This window comes from Oryzias melastigma, linkage group LG11 (assembly GCF_002922805.2).
Source record: "Oryzias melastigma strain HK-1 linkage group LG11, ASM292280v2, whole genome shotgun sequence".
Classification (NCBI taxonomy): domain Eukaryota; kingdom Metazoa; phylum Chordata; class Actinopteri; order Beloniformes; family Adrianichthyidae; genus Oryzias; species Oryzias melastigma.
In genome coordinates this window covers 13,548,127-13,570,951 of record NC_050522.1, presented here as the reverse complement: position 1 = coordinate 13,570,951, position 22,825 = coordinate 13,548,127, and the positions used below count along the sequence as shown (strand labels likewise).

The following is a 22,825-nucleotide window of genomic DNA, read 5'->3' as shown; positions in this document are numbered from 1 at the left end:
TTGAAAAAAAAAAAAAAAAATCTATCACAGTAGCCACTTTTAGCTTTGAATAAATTATTTGATTTTTTTGCCAAAGAAAGTCACAATCTTTATGCATTGGAAGAGACTAACCCAGGGGTGTGCAACCTTAAACACTAAGAGAACCATTTAGATCTTTTTTAATGAGCGAATATCACAAAGTCACAAGAAAAATACATATTTAATTTACAAAATGTTGGAAATGTATTTACTATAAGAAATTATTACAATTTAATATTTTTCTACATACTATAAAACAAATGTCACTTTAAATTTTGGCTGTCGAAAATACAAGTTCCTTTAAAAATAAAATTATAATGTTTTCTTGTGTTTAAAAAAAAGAAAGTGAAACAAGATATTTTCTATCATTTTGACTTTGGAGCGCCATCATTCCTTTTTTTAACTAGCGAATAGGAACATGACACCATTTTATTTTTGATCTGTACATTTTTAATGCATTTCGATAATTTAAGAACTTTGCTTCTGATCAGCAACTAGACACTGTGGGCTGCATAATTAATCGCTCTGGCAATATATGAAACATTTTACCATCATTTTACTCTGTTATTTGACAAAACTTGGCTAATACAAATTTAAATAAACTACAAACAGATTAATTTTTCAAATTATTAAAATTTTTCTTCAAAACCAAATAGCCACATGGAGGGATAAATGCCTCCAGAGCCATAAACTCCAGACTCGTGGTCTAACTGAAGCAAACAAATGCATTTTAAATAATTACTGTGGTTTTAAATAGGATTCTTTTCTTGAAGTCCTTGATGTATTTTTATCTTTATTTTGCAGGATTTTTTTATAGTAAATTCTAATGGATTTATTTTTCTCTCCTTCTACAGTCATCATTAATGCGTCAGGACTGTTTAGAGCAGGACCAGCATATTGTGGCTCTACTCTCCATGGTTCGACATATCGAGGTCCGGCTGAAGCAGCAGCAGCAGCAGTCTGTTGGCCGGAGCCTCTTGGCGTTGGATGACATCATTCACCATGTTCAGGTGAAATTTAAATTACAATCACACTTTCACTTGTGTTCTTCATCACTCTTCTATTTCTTTGTCACAAGCGGATTATCTACTTTTCAAGAGGTATAAAGGCAGGTTTTGTTTTCCTAATCTGTCTGCCAGACTCTGGACTTGGAACTGCATGACTTGGAACCTGAGATCCACAAAGCGGTTCAGGCTGCTGAGCAGCTTCTGAAGCCCCAATCTAAAGACGTCCCTCCACAGCTGCTATTGGCTCTGGATAAAGATAGGCGGAGCTTAACTCGAGGATACGAAGCTGCTGTCACTCTTTCTCAGGACATTTTACAAACTCTACAAAAACACAGAGACTCATATAAGGTAATGAGGAAAAAAGGACTGTATAAAAAGTTAAGAATATTATAAAATTCTTTTGAATATTTTGTAATTGCTGGAGATCAGCAGAACTTTACCTCACTGATGCTTTCTTCAGGACTCTGTGGCAGCTGAGCAGAAGTCTCTGGGAGAACGGGTGGATGGGCTGCTGTCTTGCCTGACAGAGATGGAGACCCAGATGGATGGAGGAATGGCAAGAATGGAAGAAATTAGGAAAAATGAGGAGCTGACACAGCAACTAAAGATCTGCAAGGCAAGTTCTTGTAAAAAAGGAATTTTTGCATTGAACACTTGGTTGATCTTCACCAAGAGGAAAAGATCTAGCAATCAACTTCACTTGTATTCGTTACAATTTTTAATGAGCCATGAGTCTATTATTAATCGTTATTATTTAGGCTGAGGATAATTAATAAATCGGGTGTTGTCGTTGCTATTTTTAATATTAACTTTCCAGATTTTTGCAGCTTTTTAAAATTTAAACCTTTAATTCAAATATTAAATGTTCCATCAGCTGAAAAATTAGCATAAATTGTGATTCATTCACCTTCATGCTTGCCAAACTAAGATTGGCATTTCATGTTTCTTTAAATATAATTTTTGCCTATTTCAATCAAGGGCAGGGTGCATTCAAGGCAAATTTTCAAAGATTAATACATTTGTCAAAATCAAATGTTTATAATTTTCAGAAAAATAGTAACTCAGCTGTCAGATTTGAGTTCTTGCAGTGTTTTGTGGTGGTTAGAAACATTTACTATCTCTTATTCTTTAAATTAAAAACGGTAATCTACAATAATAGTATTCTGCACAGCACTAAAGCTTTTCCACTCTTTGGTTGTTTTTTTTTTTTTACTCATAAAGGAGCTGCAGTCCTCCCTGGCGGCTCGCTCCGGTGAGGTCAGCACAGTAGTCTTTGACATCCAGGCCTTCATTTCGGAGCGGGCGCAGGACCTGGCTCCGGAGCAGAGCAGGCAGCTCTTGGGGCAGCTTCAGCAGCTGCAGACGGCCTTCCACAGGGCATCAGGTCAAGCTCAGGCCTGGGCCGGCGCCCTGTCTGCCCAAAGCGAGAGGGAGGAGAAGTGGCAGAAAGAAAGGGCAAAAGAGGAGGAGATGGACAGAGAAAAGAGGAGCGCTGAGGAAAGAGAGGTTTGCAAAGAGATGCTGCAGAATGCTCTACAAATTCGAACCATGAAGCTTTGTCATGCTTTCTTTCAAGTGATCTATAACATCCAACTGGAACACCTCTGTGTTTGCAAGAAACCTCCATCCTAGTTGCACTTTTAGTCCCATTCCTCAAACCTCACAGGCTCTGTGTGCTGCTGTGTTTGCTTCTCTGCACGTCTCTGTAACACGTGTGATATTAACCTGTTTGCCTTGCTGTTCCAGATTGCCACTGAAGAAAATCGCTTGCATCACGACGGTTAACGGCTCCTGAACGCACAACAGTTTTACTGGCTTAAGCCTTTTCCTCTCGTCTCCCCTGAAAGTTCAAGAGAGCGAGGAAAAACGGCAAATAACCTGATTAGTTGTTTGATTTTTCTTGTTTGTTTTTTTAGTGCTTGACCATCATTTGGATGTAAAGTTTTTTTGTGTGTCTGTGTGAAAGTGTGAGTCTGGACACAATCTGCTCAAAGCTTGGCAAACTGTATACCTAAAGATGTGTTCCTCCGTTTACTGTCCAAACAGGAGAACAAATGCAAGGCCACGACAAAAGAGTGTCACAACTAACTTTCTTTTTTGATTTTTTTTATTTCTTTTTCCCTTAGGTGGTCCAACAGCAGAAAGCTGAGTGTTCTCAGAAACTAGAAGGCCTCAACACGTGGTTGGGCGGAGCTGCTGCTTTGCTGGCCAGTCAGATCGGAGGAGGAGAATCGGGCGACGTGAACGCCCTACAGGAAAAACAAAAACGATTGAAGGTACAAAACTACCGTGCTGCATGATTGAGCATCTCAGATGCAGTTCTATGTTTATTTATTTTTTGCTTTGTTTTTGCTTGTGATATCGTGGCAGGAAGTACAGAAGGATCTACAGGCTAAAGGCGAAGCTCTCGCTGACGCCATCCGGTCAGCGGAGGAGTTTCTGGCAGAGCGAGGAGAAAGTCTGAGCCCTGAGGAGAAAGAGAACCTGCAGAAGAAGCTAGCAATTCTTAAGGAGCAGTACAGCGCCCTGACAAATTCCACTGATGCCTCTGTGTCAGAGCTGAACACTGCCATCACAACAGCTGTGCAGCAGAACACACAGAGGGTGAGAACTTTATCACAGCTATAAATACCTATATTTCTTCTTATTTCTTTCTGTATCTGCTTTATTTACTCTGCTTTTGATCTGTTTGTCCAGGCAAAGGCAGTGGAAGATCTACAGGAGACCCAAAGCCAGATAGACTCTCTCCTGTCCTCCCTAAAGCAACCAAACAATGAAGGCTCAACTGGAACGTTTCAGGATTCTACTGATTCTTTGGACTCACAGCCAGAGGGCGCTGTCATGTCACACACAGAAAGACTGCAGGTTAAAATCTTCATGTCTGGTATATTCTCTCTTTGACATCCTACGAGTTACCTTAAACCTTACCTTAGCTGTCCGTCTGCTCCTGCAGGCTGAACTTCAGCAGCTGCAGGCTCAGCAGGCCCAGCTGCTGCAGATAACCCAGTCAGCCCGCTCCCTCCTGGAACAGCCCGACTCGGCGGTCCCGGCTGAAGAGAAACAGCGACTCCGTGCTGCTCTGGACCAGCTGCAGGCGCAGCATCAGGAGCGGCTGCAGAGCTGCCAGGTACACAAAAAGCATCCGTCTGCCACAGATACATATTCAGAGACCAACAAAATTAACAAGAGGCCCAAACAAAAAAATAGCAGAAAATACAATACTGTTGTATGTATAATAATCCAGTAAGGAGCGATGTTGAACAATGTTTATTATGAATGCTTTTCATTACATCTTTTTTATCCATACAAATATTTTTCATATATTTATAGCTTTTGAACTCCAAATGAAAAATGTTTACATGTTTTTAAGTTGGCTTTTTTTACATTTTAGTAAGAGAAACATATATATATATATACGTATAATAAAATCTTACTAGATGTTTATGATCCTGGTAACTTTATGATCATTGCAAAAAAAATTTAATTCACAATATTTAAGTTAAGTTAATTCATCAATTTCTGGAAACTTTGTTTTATTACCCGTTCATGTATCTTGCAAAATTAATGACTAAATAAGAAATTAATGGAGAAAATTCCTGTATTTTAAAGAGCACAATTACCATTTAGAAATTTTCTACCTCTTTAATCTTAAAAAAAATGCTTGGATGCTTTTGTCTCTGTTTCCAGGATCGGTTGAGGAAGTCTGAGGCCTTGCAGGATGAGCTGAGTAAATTCCTCTTGGAACATGGAAGCCTGGGCTCCTGGCTGGAACAAAATGAGCAGGAGTTGCGTTCCTTGGGGGAGGGAGAAACTGATGCACAAGGACTGAAAGACAGACTGGAGGAGCACAGAAAGGTAAATAAAAATGTCTATTTTTAAAAACTGATTAACCAAAGCTCCTTTACAGACAGCAGTAAAATGCAAAAAATAAAGAATGTAAAGCTCCTGTTTTAAAGGGTTCAAAAAACATTTGCCATCCAGTCCATCCTCATAATCACACTTTTATATCTTAGATGGCCTTGGAAAGTAAATTAAACCAGTTTGGAATATTTTTTTCAAGCAGGTATAGATTAATTTTCTTCCCCCATTTCAGGAGTTTAAACTTTTAACTAAACCACAGTTATTCTACTTTCTTATTAGTTAAAATTTAAGTTTATCTCTTGGTGAGCAGTACATTCATTTTCTTCTCCAGCTTGCTGAGGATGTGATTTGCCACAAAGCAGACCTGCGCTTCGTCTCCATCTCTGGTCAAAAAGTTCTGAGCTCCGTTCAAGGAGCCCTGGAGCAGCTAGGTGGTTCTGATCCAGCCCTGCACAGCACCAAACAGCTGGTCACCAACAAGCTGCAGGACGCCAACCACAGATACACAACCCTACATACCAAGGTGAGAAAGCAAGGGTGCACTGTGAATTTTGCCCTTCTTTCTCCTTGATTTAAGACTAAAAAGGAGAATTTTTTTTTTAGTCCACAGAGTTGGGCAGCCGTCTGTCTGGCCTCCTGGAGAGGTACCAGCAGTACCAGGATGAGGTTGTCTCCTTGCACTCATGGCTCAGCACTCAAGAACAAAACCAAAGCATAACCAAATCCAGTGGAGACACAGATCCACAGAACTTACAGAACACCTTGCGGCAAGTCCAGGTGATGAATAAATATTTACCTAAAAGGAAAGAACATGATAGATTAGTTTTTGTTTTTTTATGGGCTCAAGTGAGATATTTTTCCTTTTTTTCAGTTAATCTCATTAAATTTGAAATGTTTCTGTTGTCTCTTCAGCTGCTTCAGGATGAACTGGCAGAGCGCTCGGTACAGCTGGAGAAGGTGAAGAGAGCTGGAAGAGATCTGGTCAGCACAGACGAATCCCCCTCTCTGAAAGCTGTAGACATCCTCTGCACAGCAGGTACATTTATCTTCAGGATCCTCTGCAGAGCCGCTCACTCTCACAGAGGCTCTTATTGCTACAGTTTGAGTTTAAAACTGCTTCACTTGTTTTGTTTTCTTCAGACGGCTTAGAGAAGAGGTTCGGCAGCCTCTCTGCGTCGGTGTCAGAGCGGGCCGAACAGCTGCAGACCGCTGTAGCACAGTCTGTCAGTGTTCAGGAGGGTCTTAAGGGCCTGCTGGGCTGGCTGGACAAACTGGTTTTGAATCCTGGCCCAGTTGAGCCCACCGCACAGGCTGTACAAGACGCTTTGACTCAGAACCAGGTGAGATGTTCTGAAGATGTTAACAGGAGAGCATTATCTTTAAATGTCATTTATTTAAGAGAAAAACGTCACCTTCCGGGAATGTTTGAGGTTTTTATAGTTCAAGATTCAGTCTGACTAATTTCTGTGTGTGGAATTTAAAGATGTCTGATCTCTTTTTACGGCAGAAACTTCGGCAGGAGCTGCTGTCCAGGCAGGGCAGCGTGGAAGCAACTCGAGACTCCATTTCCAGCCTCCTGAAGAGCTCTGACCCCTCCACAGCGTCAGGCCTCCAGGTCAGCCTCCATGACCTCAGCCAGCGTTACACCGCAGCACAGGCCAGCCAATCCGAGCGGGAAGCTGAGCTCAAAGCGCTGCTGCCCAGACTGGAGAGCTACGAGCGTCTGGAGGCCGACCTGCAAGCCTTCATGCAAAGCCGACTGAAGACTCTGACTCCTGTGGGGCTGCCAGACCGCAGCGTGGACGACTACAGGCAGACCATTGAGGTTAGTAGAGTTGATGAGCGGGTCATCGGTGAGGTTAATTTCTTTAAGGCCTTTACAGACTCCAGGGTTTGCTTCTTATCACAGGAGGTCAAATCCGAGTTGGAGCAGGAGGCGAGCCAGCTGAAATCCTTCTGCAGCCTCGGCACAGAGATCAGCCAATCCAAAGCACTCACCAATACTCAGAACTTATTGGACAATGTGAACGAAGTATCTGATGAGTTCGGCAAACTGGAAGAAAACGTCAATAAAAGGTACAAATCCTCAAACGATGGAGCTTTTGCACACTTCACTATAAGGACACTAGGAGGCACTGCAAGAACATGTTTTTTTTACAGTATGTCCTCACATTTGCTCTTTAAATTTGAAGTTTTTCAGGTTTATAAACTGGGGAATTATAAATGAAATAATTAATATGCAGAATTATCAGATTGAATTTGGCCTTTTATAGTTCTGTACGGCAGGTTTGCATGAGGCCTCTGTCGTTCATACACAGACCCTCAGCTCCATCATAAGCAGCATATAAACTGCCTTCCTAAATGACTCAGCTTTGAATCCTGATAGGGAGAAAATAGCAGCAGGGATGGAGCTGCTGCTGACATTTTGGTCAGCATATTTGCAGCTACAGATTACACACAAAAAAGGATGAGATCAAGGCTCCACCTACACAACCTCTGGGCCTCCATGGCTGACTTGATATCAGAATATAGCTGAATTCCATTTACATTTCTGCCTCACTGTTTTAAAAAGGTTTTTACTTATTCAGATTTACAACTTTTTTAATGTCCTCCCCTCCCTGTGTTTTAGGTTTGCTGCCATCCAGACCTGCGAGCAGCAGCTCGTGCAGTTCAGAGGCCTTTCAGACTCTCTCCTCCGCTGGCTTCAGACCACACAAGACCAGCTGCCTTCCAAAGAAATCACCCTCAACACTGAAGGCCTGCAGAGAAGAGTCCAGCAGCTCAAGGTGTGTGTGCGTTCCTGACACGTACACTGTGTTTTGGAAGTATTATAAATGCAGAGGGGGCTTAATTTTGGTTTGTGACCCCAGGACTTACTGAATAACTGGGAGTCTCAGGGATCCAGAGTTCAGGAGCTGAATAAGACGGGCTCTGAGCTGGAGGCCCTCATCATTGAGGTGACTGCTCCTCAGACCAAAACAGGTAAGATCAGAAAAACACAGTCCGAAAAAACTGTTGAAATTGTTAAATTTTGTTTGTCATATTTAATTATTTTGAATTGATAAATGGAGAGTAAACATTATACATAAAAGATAACAATAAATGACTGTATGCAAAGTTTGAATGATTGGGTGAACTTATCAAGTCCAAGACCTTTTTTTATTTTTTCAAATTCCACTCATCCTACCGTTCTTTTCAAGGCATTTAAGTCCTTTAAAGCACCTTTACCTTTAAATGTACTCCTAACACACTGTTCTTCTTGCCTGCGATTGTGTCTGATCGTTTCTGCGTCTGCCTGTCAGGTGCACCTCAGATCAACGGCTCGGCAGGCCCAAGCAGTTTGAATGGCATTCACACATGTAAAGGTGAGTTTGCTTTTTAGTCCTTAAAAGGGATGCAAAATATTCAGTTTTAAGAGCATGTCTTCTCTTTTTTAGTTTATCTGAGTGACAATACAAACAAAGACACCAAAATTTTATATATTTGTTACATTTAAATAGAAGGCACATAAAAATCTGTTTATACTCGTTTTTTTCTGTGACCCTTAGATCTGACGGAGCTCCAGGTCGCCGTGTCAGATGTAAAAGCTCAGTACGACACGCTGGGCGAGGAGCTAAAGCAGCGCCTGAGCCTGCAGCAAGCCTCTCTGGAGCTTCGGGAGAAGGCCATGCGGGGCACAGAGGATCTTAAGAGCTGGCTGAGTGACAGAGAGAGCACGCTGAAGCAGGGACAGACCGCCTCCCCCTCCAGACCCGAGCTGGTCCGCGCCCAGGCTCAGCAGAACAAGGTAAAACCACTGCCTCATGTACAACAAGGCAGGAGGTGTTACTACTAACATTTTGAAATACATGAAAACGTTTCATCCTTGAGAGGTAAATGTTTGTTTTTCCTGCAGGCTCTGCTCTCAGAGCTGGCTGAGCACTCGGAGAAGGTGGATGAGCTGAAGGCCACGCTGAGGAAGCTGATTGCTGACAACCCCGACTCTCCTGAGGCGGAGAGCTGGAGGCAGCAGCTGCAGGAGATCGGTAGGTCCTGAAGGAGACGAGAAGAACGAACACAGCTTTAGGGCAGAAGACTTCTTTTTTATGCTTATTAATCTTTATCAGAATGATGCACATCTTAGAAAGAAAAGCTTCCTTATTGGCACAATTACTGAGATTCTACCAAAGTATATTTTTATCCCATGAAAATTCTGATTTATTAAGTAGATGAAAAATAGATTCCACATCTGAAATTTAGATTTATGACTTAAATGAATAAACTCACACGACCAGCAATTGTACCCACCTTATTTAAGTTCCTAAAAAGTGCATAAATAGATGTTTTTTTTTAATACATTTTCTCAGAGATGGCAAAAAGTAAGGTGGTTATTAACCATATGGGGAGTAGGGAAGTCGATTTCTAGAGCTGTTTGTTTACTCTGAATAATTGCTAAACCCTTTTGTGAGCAAACAGTCTGAAATATATTAGAATTATTCAATTCTGCTTGTTTATTAGGTTCCCAAAAACATTTTAGACTTTTTATTCTGAGAAATTATTAATTAGGCCCAAAAAATTCTAAAAAGTTATATTTTGAACATAATTATCAGATTTTACCAATTCTTCCATTTGTTTTTCCCTCAGAGTCTCGCTGGCAAGCAGCCAATCAGACGGCGGCTCAGAGACAGACCGAGCTTGAGACGTGTGCTGATAGGCTGGGCAGCTTTGCGTCAGCAGCCAATCAACTTGGTCCGTGGCTTAGGGAGAAGGAGCTGATGATGAGCGTGCTGGGACCGCTGAGCATCGATCCCAACATGCTCAACACGCAGAAACAGCAGGTCCAGGTACATGTGGCAGAAAACCCAAATATGGAGAAAGAACTTTCAGACTATCTAATCGATCTCTGTTTTTTAGTTTATGCTGCGTGAGTTCGAGACGCGGCGGCCACAATTTGATCAGCTGACACAGTCTGCAGAGGGCATCCTCTCCCAGACTGACCCTGCTCAGGACCCGAAAGACCTAGAGGAGGTCCACACAGAGCTGAACGTCATTTCACAACAATGGGAAGACCTCACGAACAGGCTGACTCAAAGATCTAACCACATCGATCAGGCTCAAGGAACGAGCGAGCGATACCAGGTAAGATCTCAGGACTGTTGAGCTGCACTACAACACTGAATCGACATTAAGTTTTGTGCAGAATATAGCAACATACAATAACTGAGATCTACTTGAGAAAAAAACATGAGATTTTGCAGAATGTGAGTACATTATTTTAAGCGATAGCTTTTGATATTTAATTTTTTTTTATTTGAAACCATACAAAAAAACATACAGAACACACAGCATGAAGGTTGATTGGCAAGGTCTCCAGCCAATCAGGACGAAGAACAGGGTGCGCTGTTAAAAAAAAAAAAAAGCATAAAATACTGCACTGAAAAAAATCTGTGTGAATAGTGATGGACCATTGTAAGCAGCAACAACAAACAATGACATTTTTACTTGCGAGTTTTCTAAACCAACCCAGAAAAAAAAAGAAAAAGAAAAACGCAACAAAGATTTTTTAAAAAGCAAAAAGAACTGCTTTGAAAACCGGTAACTGTACTGGTATTTAAGTCTGTTGATGCGAAAGGACAACTGTGCAAATATACATATTTCACAATGAACATAGTTTTATCTTTTTTACAAATTCTCATAAAACATATTTCATTATAAAATAAATAAATTATCTCATTTAGATGATCTGATCTCATGCTTTCAGACTCTGCTCAGAGAACTCTCATCCAGCATTTCCATCCTTGGTGAGAGGCTGGACTCTCAGGCCTCACTAAGTGCACAACCGGAGGCACTAAGACAGCGACTGCAAGAAACCGGAGAGATCCGCTCAGAGCTGGAACGAAGGCGAACCGAGCTCGTTGAGGCCGAGGAGCTCTGCCAGGAGCTGAGTGCCATCGTAGCTGAACCCTACCTGAAGGAGGAGCTGAGTAAACGGCTGGAGAGTGTCAGCGGGCCACTGAGGAGTTTGGAGGAGAGAGCAGGTTTGTGGCTTTTAGAGCTTGAATTGCTGAAGCATTCTTGTGAATATTGTCACTCATTTTTACCTTCATCACTCCATCACTTGGAAATGTAAATCCTCTCATCTCTTTACCCTCCTTTCCCTCAGCTGATGGGTTGTCACAGCTACAGGCGGCTCTGTCGTCTACGCAGCAGTTCCAGCAGATGTTTGAGGACCTCTGCTCCTGGCTCAACAAGCAGACAGATCCCAGGGAATCCTCCTCCGAGTCTCTACCCTGTCAGCCTGAAGCCATTCACTCCCTGCTCACCCAAACAGAGGCGCTCCAGCGCGAGATCGCCAGCCAGCGGGGTTCCTACGAACTGATTCAGGCTGAGGGCGTGTCCCTGCTCGCCACTCTGCCAGCTGAGGAACGATCTGCTCTGCAGTCCCGTCTGGCCACCTTACGGCAAGACTGGGAGGGTTTGAACCTCAGAATAGCAGACCGAGAGGCCAGGCTTAAGGGCACTCTGAGCAAAGCAAAAGCTTACCAGCAGCACAAAGCTGAGCTCATACCGTGGCTTTCAGAGTGTGAGGAGAAGGATGGAGAGATCCTCCCATCGCTGGATTCATCTACACTGGATGAAGCCTTGCAGAAGGCCCGCAGCCTGTCCCTCGACCTGGAGAGGCGGCGACCCCTGCTCGAGGCTTTTAACACAGCAGCAGACCTGCTTCTGGAGCAGTGCTGCATCGGGGAGGAAGAGGTGTGTTTCAGATCCAAAATTGTTTTACTGCTTGGTTGTTGTAGTATTTTTTCCCCATTCTATAAGCTCTTTTATGAATATAAAACGTTTGTTTTGAAGGTGCGAGATGAGAAGGCTCAGCTGAACCGGCAGGTGGATGGACTGAACGAGAGGCTGCTTAACCACACCTTCCAGCTGGAGGAGCTGGCCAGCCGCCTGAAGGAGTTTGAGGAGGGACGGCAGGCTGTTGAGAGGAGGCTGGAAGCTGCCAGGCACCAGATTGAAGTTCAGGAAGCTCTTGGACCTCAGGTACTGAAATAGCCAGGAATCTAATATTGATGTTTTCTCATTGGGTTAATGCAATCCAACATCGTCGTTATCTTTTCCTTCACAGGCTTGTAGTGCTAAAAGTTTGGAGAGGCTGAGAAGTCAACAGGAGAGTTTGAGGTCACTGCAGCCTCAGGTGGTCTACCTCAAAGACCTGGCACAGGGGTTGGTGCAGGACGCCCCCCAGACTCCAGGAGGCAGCACAGAGGGAGCGCAGAGGCTTCAGGAGCAGGCTAAAGACACAGAGAAAGAGTATGAGGACGTCACTGACAAGGTGAGGGGCTGAGACAAGAAATTAGTTTGGAACCAACGTTTCTGAAATTATTCCTTTGATGTCAAGGAGTAAAAAATATTAGTTTTATCTATGCACTGCACATTGGAAAAAAAGGAAAAGTAAGAAAAGTTTTTGTTGAAAATGTCACACATTTGAGCCTAAAGGTTAATTTTTTTGTGGAGTCAGAAAATAAACATTTTTATTAAAAGGTAACACAGCAGGACAAGAGCTGACTCCACTCTTAACCCAGGTTTGGAACTGCAAAAAATAGGGGCGGGTGGTTTAGTTTCTCCTCCACCTTCTCCCAGGGCAGTGACTCATTGTCCAGACCAAAGGAGACTAGTGTCTGAGTGGTAAAATGATGCTAGCATCATAAGCTACTAAAAGCTAACGTATTGATCAGATCCAGAGTGAAATGTTGCAAATTCCATCACCAGGGCAGAGTTTGTTGAATTCAATGCCAATTGCACTAAACCATTGTTGGCTAACTTCTAAGTCCACTGGAAAATTGTGCAAGCCAGTAGATTTTTGATTAAACGAAGGTGTACAAGTCATGCTAAAGCTAGCACGATAACGATCGACCGTAACAAAATCAAAGATGACTTTTGAACTGGAGCTGCAGAGCATGATGACATGAAACTTCTGAAATGATGTGGGACTCTTACAGTTGACCAATTCAACTGTACTACCTCGTTTCAACCTGTAGGGGGAATCACACAGGCAGTTTTAAACCATAATCTCAGAAATTAAACAAATTTGTTTTAAATTGTTCAAAAATGTGGCAAGGACCAACAAACAGCTCTTTTAAAGTCCCGTTTGTACACATAAACAGTAAAAAAATATATATATATTTAGTGTTTGGCTACCTTTTAATGATATAGTGAGTTATGTTGTTTAAAAAAATGATAATTTTAAAGTTCCAGTCCCTGGAATAGGATTTATTTTTGTACATTTTGTACAACAGTTGATGAGTGTTGTACTTTTTATAGCTCTGAAGTACTGAAGGTGAAATAGTAGCTGTGGGGAAATGATTTTGTGATGAGCTACTTGCAGCTTAGTGTCCACAAATCAAAACGGAGCAGACTCTGTCGAACAGGAAACAGCTTTGAAAATGAGCAGCAGGGTGAATTAAAAAAATGGCTATGAATGAGACTGTAATTCATTCAGTCTGAACAGGAAGATTTTGCTCTTGGGGAGAAGCTGCAGTATTTACAGAGCTAGGCGTGTCGGGTGGGAGGTGAGGGAGAGTAGGACGGCCGTTTCTACTTCTGTTGTCATACATGGTCAGTGTTGACACTGAACACTGAAATGTAAACCAAAGCATCCACGATTTAGCTCTCAGGGTTGCATCGATTTCTACACTCCAGATACTCCATTTAAGGTTAGGCCTCTCTCAGGAGAAGTCTCTGTTTAAAGAAGATAAACCAGCGCTGTGCTGTTATTTACTGAGATGTTTTGTTTATCTATCTAAAGTTGAGAAGACAGGCTGCAGAAAATGATGGAGATCAGACTGAGATAAAGCTGAACTCACTCCGAAACGAACAAATCTAATTTTACTCTGCTGCTGCTTCACATCTTCTGGTTTGGATACATCATGTTCTGTTCTAGCAGGCTGTTCAGTGTTTATGGAAAAGTTATTTTTGTGAGTTTCAGCTTTTTACCTCAAATACGACAAGTCTGAAACTTTGCCTGTAATTCAGTTTCTGAATGTTGTCCTCCATCAGATTGAACAGTGCTGCGCCTCCCTGGAGTCTCGGCTGCAGGGCGTGGGCGAGGTCCAGACCCACGTTCGGGACATCTTCTCTCGCCTGGCGGACCTGGACGATGAACTGGATTCCCTCAGCCCTGTTGGCCGTGATCCCGACTCTCTGGCCTCTCAGGCTGACGCAGTGAAGGGCTTCCTCTCACGCCTGACTGACCTCAGAACCGAGCTGGAGGAACACTCTTCCGAGTGCACAACCATGCTGCGACGAGAAGGTTCCTCACCGGACCTTCTGGCGCTCAGGAGGGAGACTGAGGCTTTGAGCCGCCAGGCCGGGAAGGTGAGCAAGCACACTTGACCTGTGATTCGTGTGATGGTTTAAAATCCTGACGTTGTTTTTCGATCTAGCTCGGTGAGCGTGGCCAGGGAAAGCTGGATCAGATCAAGGATGCAGCAGACAGGGTGCAGGACTTCTACAAGCTGGTGGGAGAACTGCAAGGGCTGCTGGGAAGAGCTGAAGACGGGCTGAACATGCAGGGCCTGGTGGGGACAGAGGTGGAGATGATCAAACAGCAACTGCAGGAGTTCAAGGTAGGATTTTAGCGTGCGGTCTGAATGTTTGGGAGGTTAAAGAGCAGAGGGTTCATTGTTGGACGGTGTTTTGTCATCCTGCCTCTGAAACTGATTTGCAGAGATCAACAGAAAAGCTGCAGCGTAACATGAGCTCTGGTTGTCTGTCCTCCTCTTTGTACCTCCTGTGGTACAGACAGATTTGTTTGTGTGCATATGAGGGTTTGGCTGGGAGTTGGGTCACTTGTCTTTGTCTGCTGAGTCATGCTCTTCTGTTCCTTTTGAAGCGTCTGTGTGATGGTGTCAGTGTTTTTCTCAACGTTTCCAACAAACAAACATGCAAACACACATCTTGTGTCCCGCCCTCCGTCTGACGCTGAAGCTGAACCTTCTGATGTGGAGACTGTTGTGGCGGACAACTCTCCAAATTTGACACTAGAGCTCATTTCTGTGCACTTCCTTTTCTTGTGGTCAAGACTGAATAAGTGCAGTGGAATGATGGGAAACATTTGCCTTTTGACCAACTTCTCTCTGAGGACAGCTCTTCATTCATCTTAACTAGTAGCTTGGGTCTTTAGGATTAGACTAAATCATATAAATGTAGTAAAACCGCACAGGAAGATGGAACGATGAGCTTTTAGTTCAGAAAATAAATCTTAAAGATCTACGCTGATGAAAATGTTGTGTTTCTAACATGCTTTTGTGGCATTTTTCTGACGATGAAGGACGTATATTAAGAAAATTAAGGTCAAAGTCGCATTTCTGAGTATTTCTTTATTCAAATTGTTGTGAATCAGGGGCAGATGAAAAAATGCCGTTTGAAAAAGATTGTATTTGTGACATAGAAGATACACTGGGTGGGCCGCAAGCTTCCTGCTCTGAGCCCTTACCAGTGAGGAGGGGAAAGGGGGCGGGGATGCTCTTTGCCACTGATTCCTCTAAGGTTAATTTCTGATGTTTACTGCTGCTCTGCAGAAACTGAAAAGATGATCAGAGTTGGGATTTAAGGTTCTGAGAACAGGAAATGCTTGACTTAACTATATTTTAGCACTGAAAAACCAAAAGTGCATCTTAATCAATAAAAAATGACCAACTATAATTTTATGTAACAAAAATATGAACATTTTTGTGCAAACTTGTGACAGCAATAAGGAGAGCATTACGGTGATTCATAGTCTGTGTTTCATTAAAGTCATTCCTCACAGTTTGTCATTTCTTCTCAAAATGTGAGCTTTTTGGTTTCAATTAAGCTTCAAAGCTGCAATTGTCCCTTCAGTTGTGCTTCAGATGCTTTTAGTCTGACTGTTATCATTAAAGAGCACATTTTCTGGCTGTGATGCAACATCCTGTCCACTGAAAACCCAGGAGAAGAATGCAAGAATCCCACGCACGGGCAGCAACAACTGAACCGTTTTATCTTTGGCCTGCCGATGCTCCGAGGTCATGGGTTTGGACAAATGACTCGTGATAAGAGCGCTAATCATTGTCATGCCCGTGAAGAATCAGGAACTTCTGCTTTGGCTCCACTCTTGTGAAGTTTTAGAGGCTTGATCAAACAACTTGTGTCACTTTTATTTCTCTTTATTTTGGATTACTTTTTGAAGTTGGTTTGCCGGCTTCTGTAAAGCGCTTGTGTCTTTCTGGTTCTGGTGTCCTCCTTTCTACTAGCAAGCCAGAAAAATGTGTGGCAGACAACAAACAGATAAAAGATAGAAAGGATTCAAAGAGAGCAGTGAAAAGATCAATCATCTGTGCTTGAAAACCAGGAGCAGATCAAATGGAGAGGGAAGTTGTTACATGATGTTTTGTGGTTCTGTTCATCTGGTTGTGCAGCTGGTACCAGTGGCCGGCCAACAGGTGAATAATCAGATCTTACACAAAGAGATGATTGATGTTAATAATAATTTTCATGAGGAAATGATCTATAAAAAAAGTAAAAATAAAATAATTTCAAACTTTTACTCGCAGCTTGGATAATCACAAATCTTTAAATGTACTGCTTCAACTAAATGGAGAAAAATGGCAGCTGTATTTTTTGAATGAGCTATTCATAGATTTTTTTTTTTTTACTAAATAGCATTTATTAAATCCAGAATCTTGTCCTAATCAGTATCGTTCAGGACAGGATTTCTCCACGGTGGACTGGAGCCACGGTCTTTCCAAAGCCACTCCATCTGCTGGAAACAGCTGCTCAATGGGAGCAGATGTTCATGAATGCTGCCGGTCCGACATTAGTGTTTCAGGAAACATGTCTGACATTTATCACAGCTAAATCTCACTCACACTCTGTCAAACTTGGCTTTTATAATTTCTGAAATCAGAATCAGAATTCATTATTTATTCCCAGGGTAAAACACATTTTTGCAGATCTCCGATCACCAAGTTTCAATATGCAGCAAAGAAAGAAAATGAAGGAATACAAAAAAAAGCTGTTACTAATACAGAGCAAATTAGCAGTGTTTAAAATGAATATAATATGCTCTCGGGTGGTGTTAGGAAGTAGACTAAGCAGGTTTTTCCCACAGGAAGGAAAATACCTTCTGTGTTGCTCATTTCTTGTTAAGGGGAATTTTGCTGTCCATGTGCTTCTATATTGCTCCAGGAGCTGGTGGAGAGGATGAATGGAGTCATCCAGGATGTTCATCAGATTTTGAAGCATCCCTTTCATCATCCTTGGAAAGATTTTTTTTTTTTGCTCAGAAAAGTTCACAAGTTTTCCTTTTTTATTGTTATATGTAAACAAGCAGTCATGTTTCTGTCCTGCACCTTCGAGGATCATGCTTCTTAGCTGTAGACAACACCCAGCATGTTTCCATCAAACTTCGGAATCAGATTTTTATTTTGAGCAAATAAAAAAAACTCAGTGAAATAACTCAGTGGTACCTTAGGTACCCTAAGTTACATTTTTTTATTATTTTAACAGGGGCTGCTTTAAGGAATTACAAATTTGTTCAGAGATGGAGATATAAATTACATTTTTATGAATGGTCTGGTAAATGTTTTAAAGCTGGGTGTCAAATGCATGTTCAGTATGTCTAATAGTGACTGTCTGCAGAGTTTGTAGAGCATGGAGAATTGGTCTTCTGCACTGTCTGGAAGCAGTGGAGTATTTATAGATGGAGTGGTTGGCAATGCGAGGTGGTGAAGAATGCAGGGAAGAGCAGAAATGAGAAAAAATATGAAGGATGGCGACATTTTGGGTATAATTACACACCGATTGTGCACCACTCTTTAATTTGTCCTTTTTTCTATTCTGAAAAAGTGATCTTTTTTCTAGTGTGTAAAGGGGGATGGAGAGACATGAATGAGTCTCTCATGCCGTGTTTGAAGCTTCTCCCAGCTTTGTGTGAACCTCCCTGAAGCTTCTCTCTGTAACTGATCCAGCTCGGCTCATTTCAAACCTAAACATGTCTGACTGGCTCCAAAACGAACCAGGCCACCCGTCTCTTTATCGTCCCATCCCCCCATCGCAGCCTAATTCAAACCCAGAGGGGTGATGTCATGCAGACGCTTCAAAAGGCGAGAAGGGGCTCAGAACGAGGTGTGGGTGGAGGCAAGCCAGGGCACGGTGGGAGTGGGGTGTGATGTAGCTACAAAATTGTTTTAAAGTTCTCACCAGTGATCTCACACTCACTTAAGGGGTCAATGAGGTGGAAGGAGCACCCTGACTCCACCTCCTATAAGGATTCCCTTCTTTGTATAAAATATGCAAAGCATGAGGCTCAATGTGGTTGCTTCCAAACCAGGAGTCTGTGATGCATAAAAGTTTTCCAAAACTGCATTTTCTTTTTTTTTATATGGTCCAGATTCAGCACAAGTTGAATAAAGAAATACTCAGAAACACAAATTTAATCTCAGTTTTCATTATAAATGTTCTCCACCATGAAATGAATGCTACAAGAACGTCAAAAACACCTTTTTCAAGGGACGGTCTTTAAAGAGATTCACTAGAAGTTCAGTGTTTTTCATTATTAGTAAAATCCCAGTGGGAGCCCAATGAGGCAAATTGAATTTGTGATATTGGGCTATATAAATAAAATTGAATTGAATTGAATTGAATTGAACCAAAGAGCCAGGTTTAAGTTGATCTTTATTCATCTCCCAGAGGAGAAATTCAACTGTCATGGCAGCTCTAAGGAAAAACAAACAACACAAATCACAGATAAGACACACAAATAAGTAGAAAAATATATAAATCATTTCTCTGATTATCTAATCGTACTGGCCTTGGTAATGATTGTGCTGAAATCTAATTTTGGAAAATGAATCTACACAATAATCATTTGAAACGGGTACTGATAATCTTTCGTTTACATTTGATAGTTTATTTAAAATAAATACTTTTGTGCAACTGAAGGTTCTACCCAAAAACACGGAGCTGAGTTAAATAGATAATGTTTGTTACAATCCCAATTCAATCCAGATTATTCCAATAAATCTTGAGTAAAAAAAGACACTGGAACATCTGTTATTAGACAAAAAAAAAAAAGAGATGCAAGATGCAACCATAGAAAAGATGGCGAGCATACAGGAGAAAAATCCAGGCCAAAGGGAATGAGATGGAGATCCTGCCATATTTAAGAAGTGGAAATTCTTCTGGAATCATAGATCTTTCCAAAGTCAATACAGATCAACTTATTGTCTGCTCTAGATCAGATGAAGATCTCCTGGAGGTCATTGAGATCTGACCTCAAGTTTTATGTTGACAAAATGAATTCTCCAGTGTGATGCTGAAGCTGAAATCTGACTTGCAGTATCTCCAGGCAGTGACAGTCTACCTTAGTCTGTTTCTTCCTCAGAGAATCACAATTCATCATGTTGGTGTTTATACTTGGCCCTCCTGTCTGCACATATGTGTTACCGTGGAATCCATGCTTGTATTTCGGGTTGCTCCGTGGGCTGGTGAGAGGTGTGTGTGTGTGTCTGCACTCTTCATCAGAGGATGCTTCTAATGCCAGTCTTTTTCGGGTTGCAACCGGAATCTCAGCTGTCTCCACAACCCAGCCCTCACACACAACTACACACACACACAGGGTGTGGCCATCAACATCCCTCCGCGTGCCTCTGGCTTTAGTTGCTGCAGATGGGCATTCCAGGGAAGGGCTGGTTAGTCTGGCTGACTGCGATCTCCGAAAGCGTGCTCGCATGAGTGCGTGTGTCTGCGTCTCCTGCACGTTTGTAAAAGCCCCTCTCCTAAATCATGCCCGCACGCCTCCCCTGTCTACACATCCTCTTCCATCACACCTTTCACCTCCTCGTAGCTTAGTATCCCAGCGGTCGTCTGGTCCAGATCACCTTCCTGCATTATTTTTTTTTTCTTTTGCCTTTGAGAATCTGCAAGCTTGTGAGTCATCGTCCTTCTCTGCACCAACTGTGTCAGCATTTATGTGGTGATGGGCATAAAAATCAAACCAAAGTGAACCACCAGGTGTTTTTTTTTGTCTTCATCTCTCACTGTTGCAACCTATTCTGATAAACTGCTGTCACCAAAAGACGTCAGATCTCTCTGTAGTTGTTGTTTTTTTTTTCTAGAAAAGCACTAAGCATGCTTGTCCTGCTTTTTAGGACATCAAAACGTAATGTTATTGATCAAAAAATTGCACTTAAATTTCTCTTATTAAATGTTTGTCATTAAAATCCTTCAAACCAACTCTAAAAGATGGCTTCAACAGATAAACATAATTAATTTTGTCTAATTTTATAGTAAGACTTAATGCTGCGAGTTGACCTGGTTTCAGTGTGTATTGCTTATCACATCTGCCTAATTCAAACTGAAAGGTTCAGTCTGAAGGGTTCTGTGTGTCAGAACTCAGTAACCCGCCCTCAACTCCCCACTTTATCCTAGCCATTCGTCATCTCGATGAAGCCCAGTTTACTGGCTCTCCCACTTTTTCCTGGACCTCTTTCCTTCCTTGTTTCTGCTCCAAATGTTAGTGTGTACGTGTGTGTCTCAGGTTGTATGTGTGTGTGTGCGTCGGTCTTTTTGTGCGTCAGAGTTCATGACTCTCTGCCTCTCTGTGGGCTGATTGGATCACGCTGACATAATTTCTCTAATAGTATAACGTGATTCATTTTAAAGAACTTTCCTGTAACTTACTGGCACACACACACACTTGTGCACACACACAACATGATCACACTATTCACTTCAGTGTGTGGATGTGACCGATCACTAAAGCTACTCTGTCTTCGTTTTTGGGGGGTTTGGGTATCTGAATATGTCTGGGTTGTCGTGAATCAACACAGAAGTGGGTGTGTGTGTGCATGTGTGTGTGATGTAAAGGCCTGCCTCCTGTCGGGCTCTGTATTGTCTCAGCTGTTGTGAATTAGAAAGGCACGCCATCGCTCAGCACAGACTTTTCACTTTCCCTCGCTTCAGGAAGACTGAAATTCGCTGTTTAGTCCCAAACTTTTTCCCTTGAATTAGTCTTATCAGGTTGGGTTTTTCCTTTCTAATGGTCCCTGGGAAGTCTAAGTGAAATTTTTGTTTTTACCAAGTTTTTTTTTTTTAGTATAAAGTGCAGTTTTGTTGCTTAGTTTGACCAATGAGACTTATGTTTTTTCTTCTTATTTAGCATTTTTTGGATGCTGCAACTTACACTCCAGAAAACACAGTATGTGGAGGCTTTTCATCAGCTCTAACTCAAGCCTGTGATAGTTGAAGATTGACAAACATTAAGCAAGCAGATCCTTTAAATGCAATTAATTTCTGACAGAATAGGTTATCTAGGCCGACCTGCAGAACTTATTTACCAGTATGAGGGTGTAACGATGAATTGATTTATATTCCTGTGATTCAACCAGATCAATCTGTCTCAGGCAAGTTGTTAATTGTCAAAATAAAATAAGTTGATTATAATTGATGCTGGAAAATACCATTTGGATTGATACACAATAGGTTTATTTTATTATAACGTTTAAACGATTAAGTGCCATTCCAGCAGACTACATAAATTAAAGGGCCGAAAGACCATAGAGTGTGGTAGGGCTGCACGATATTAGAAAAACTTGCAATATTAGTGACCAATATTGTAATGACAACATGACTTACAATACATGAATGTTTAGCAAAACAACTAATTCATCATTTCCATTGCACTGCATCAGTTTTATTGAAATAAATTCAACAGAACTGAAGTTATAATCCAAATGACCCCCGTTTGTGTAGGTGGCAAGTATTTAACATAATAGAGGTCTATCTGATTGGTCAAATACAAAAAGGGCTTTATTTAATTTAAGCATGTCAAGCTGCCATAAGATTGTTTTTGCATGTGTAAACATTTAAGGCAACCATTGATTGTAATTTAAGACATCTGTTTTGATAAGTGTATTGGACAGGCCAATATTGCAATGACGATAAATTTGCGATGTATTGTTCAGGCCCAGAGTGTTCCAATAATGTTCTGTTTGTATTATTTTTATGTGAAAAAACAACAGTGTGCTGAACTTTAAGAAACTAAAATGTGAATGGATTTGGAATTCATTCTTGTTTGTACACGTATTTAGTTTATACTTGATTGTCTTGCGAAGAAAACAAGGAATCAGGAAACCTTCAACTGCACTGTTCAGTACCAGGTATTTATGTCTGAGTCACACTGGTTGAATTTTCGGATGAAGATGCCCTCTATCCATTTAAAAATGTTTAAATTAGATACATTTTTAGCTGTCTCTTCAACAATTGATTTTTAACAATTTCAGTTTGTCCTTTTTTCTATAAGCATGTTACTGAATAGTTTAAAACACATCTTTAGAACTTTAAGGTTTCTAAAGGACAATAGCATCTGGACAATAAAGATGTGCAGTCTTAAGACAAATTCTATTGTAGTCCTTTGTTATTCAAGGTTTACTTGCTGCTTTACTTTCGGTGATGCTGCTTTATAACAGTACTGAACAAGTAATGAATGAGCTCCATAGTTGAGGGATTTTGTAAAGACCTTTGAGAGGCAGTGTCAGGTTTGTGTGTGGAGGACGGAGGTCTGTGCACAGAAGAAGAGGAGGAGGTAAACTTTCAACAGGGAGACGTGAAAAAAAAAAAAACGACACCATCTGTGGACACACACACACACACACACATCAAGCTAATCATCTATGAAATCTGCTGAATCTGCCTTCATAACTGTCACCGGTGCAAGTGGATGATTGACTGCATGATGGTGGAGTTATCACCCATTTTTTGTGAAGGTGTGTGGATGTTTGAGTGCATTTTTGATCCAGGTCTTTTTGTGTCTGTCCTTCTGAGAACAATGAGGGCTTTCACACACACAGCAGCAGGTAGAATACATTGCTGGTTAATATAAAACTACCCCTGAGAGTTGAAGAATAAAGAGGCGGGTTTTTTTTTTTTTTTTTTTT

The 22,825-nt window shown here is 41.6% G+C and overlaps 1 protein-coding gene across 21 annotated transcripts in view; it reads left to right on the top strand.

The window, feature by feature from the left end:
• macf1a (microtubule actin crosslinking factor 1a) overlaps positions 1-22,825 on the top strand; it is a 183,721-nt gene that overhangs the window by 120,915 nt on the left and 39,981 nt on the right. For all 21 annotated transcript variants that reach the window (XM_036214306.1, XM_036214314.1, XM_036214316.1 and 18 more), the window contains 28 exons: positions 873-1,028; positions 1,158-1,373; positions 1,486-1,641; positions 2,247-2,531; positions 3,152-3,301; positions 3,396-3,629; positions 3,723-3,890; positions 3,979-4,152; positions 4,713-4,880; positions 5,218-5,409; positions 5,490-5,663; positions 5,799-5,922; positions 6,027-6,226; positions 6,394-6,711; positions 6,796-6,962; positions 7,516-7,672; positions 7,757-7,868; positions 8,189-8,251; positions 8,435-8,673; positions 8,782-8,911; positions 9,510-9,709; positions 9,780-10,004; positions 10,627-10,903; positions 11,029-11,621; positions 11,721-11,909; positions 11,995-12,201; positions 13,926-14,243; positions 14,312-14,494. In XM_036214306.1, the coding sequence (XP_036070199.1) occupies positions 873-1,028; positions 1,158-1,373; positions 1,486-1,641; positions 2,247-2,531; positions 3,152-3,301; positions 3,396-3,629; positions 3,723-3,890; positions 3,979-4,152; positions 4,713-4,880; positions 5,218-5,409; positions 5,490-5,663; positions 5,799-5,922; positions 6,027-6,226; positions 6,394-6,711; positions 6,796-6,962; positions 7,516-7,672; positions 7,757-7,868; positions 8,189-8,251; positions 8,435-8,673; positions 8,782-8,911; positions 9,510-9,709; positions 9,780-10,004; positions 10,627-10,903; positions 11,029-11,621; positions 11,721-11,909; positions 11,995-12,201; positions 13,926-14,243; positions 14,312-14,494 (5,775 nt within the window). The remainder of the gene's footprint in view (positions 1-872; positions 1,029-1,157; positions 1,374-1,485; positions 1,642-2,246; positions 2,532-3,151; positions 3,302-3,395; positions 3,630-3,722; positions 3,891-3,978; positions 4,153-4,712; positions 4,881-5,217; positions 5,410-5,489; positions 5,664-5,798; positions 5,923-6,026; positions 6,227-6,393; positions 6,712-6,795; positions 6,963-7,515; positions 7,673-7,756; positions 7,869-8,188; positions 8,252-8,434; positions 8,674-8,781; positions 8,912-9,509; positions 9,710-9,779; positions 10,005-10,626; positions 10,904-11,028; positions 11,622-11,720; positions 11,910-11,994; positions 12,202-13,925; positions 14,244-14,311; positions 14,495-22,825) is intronic.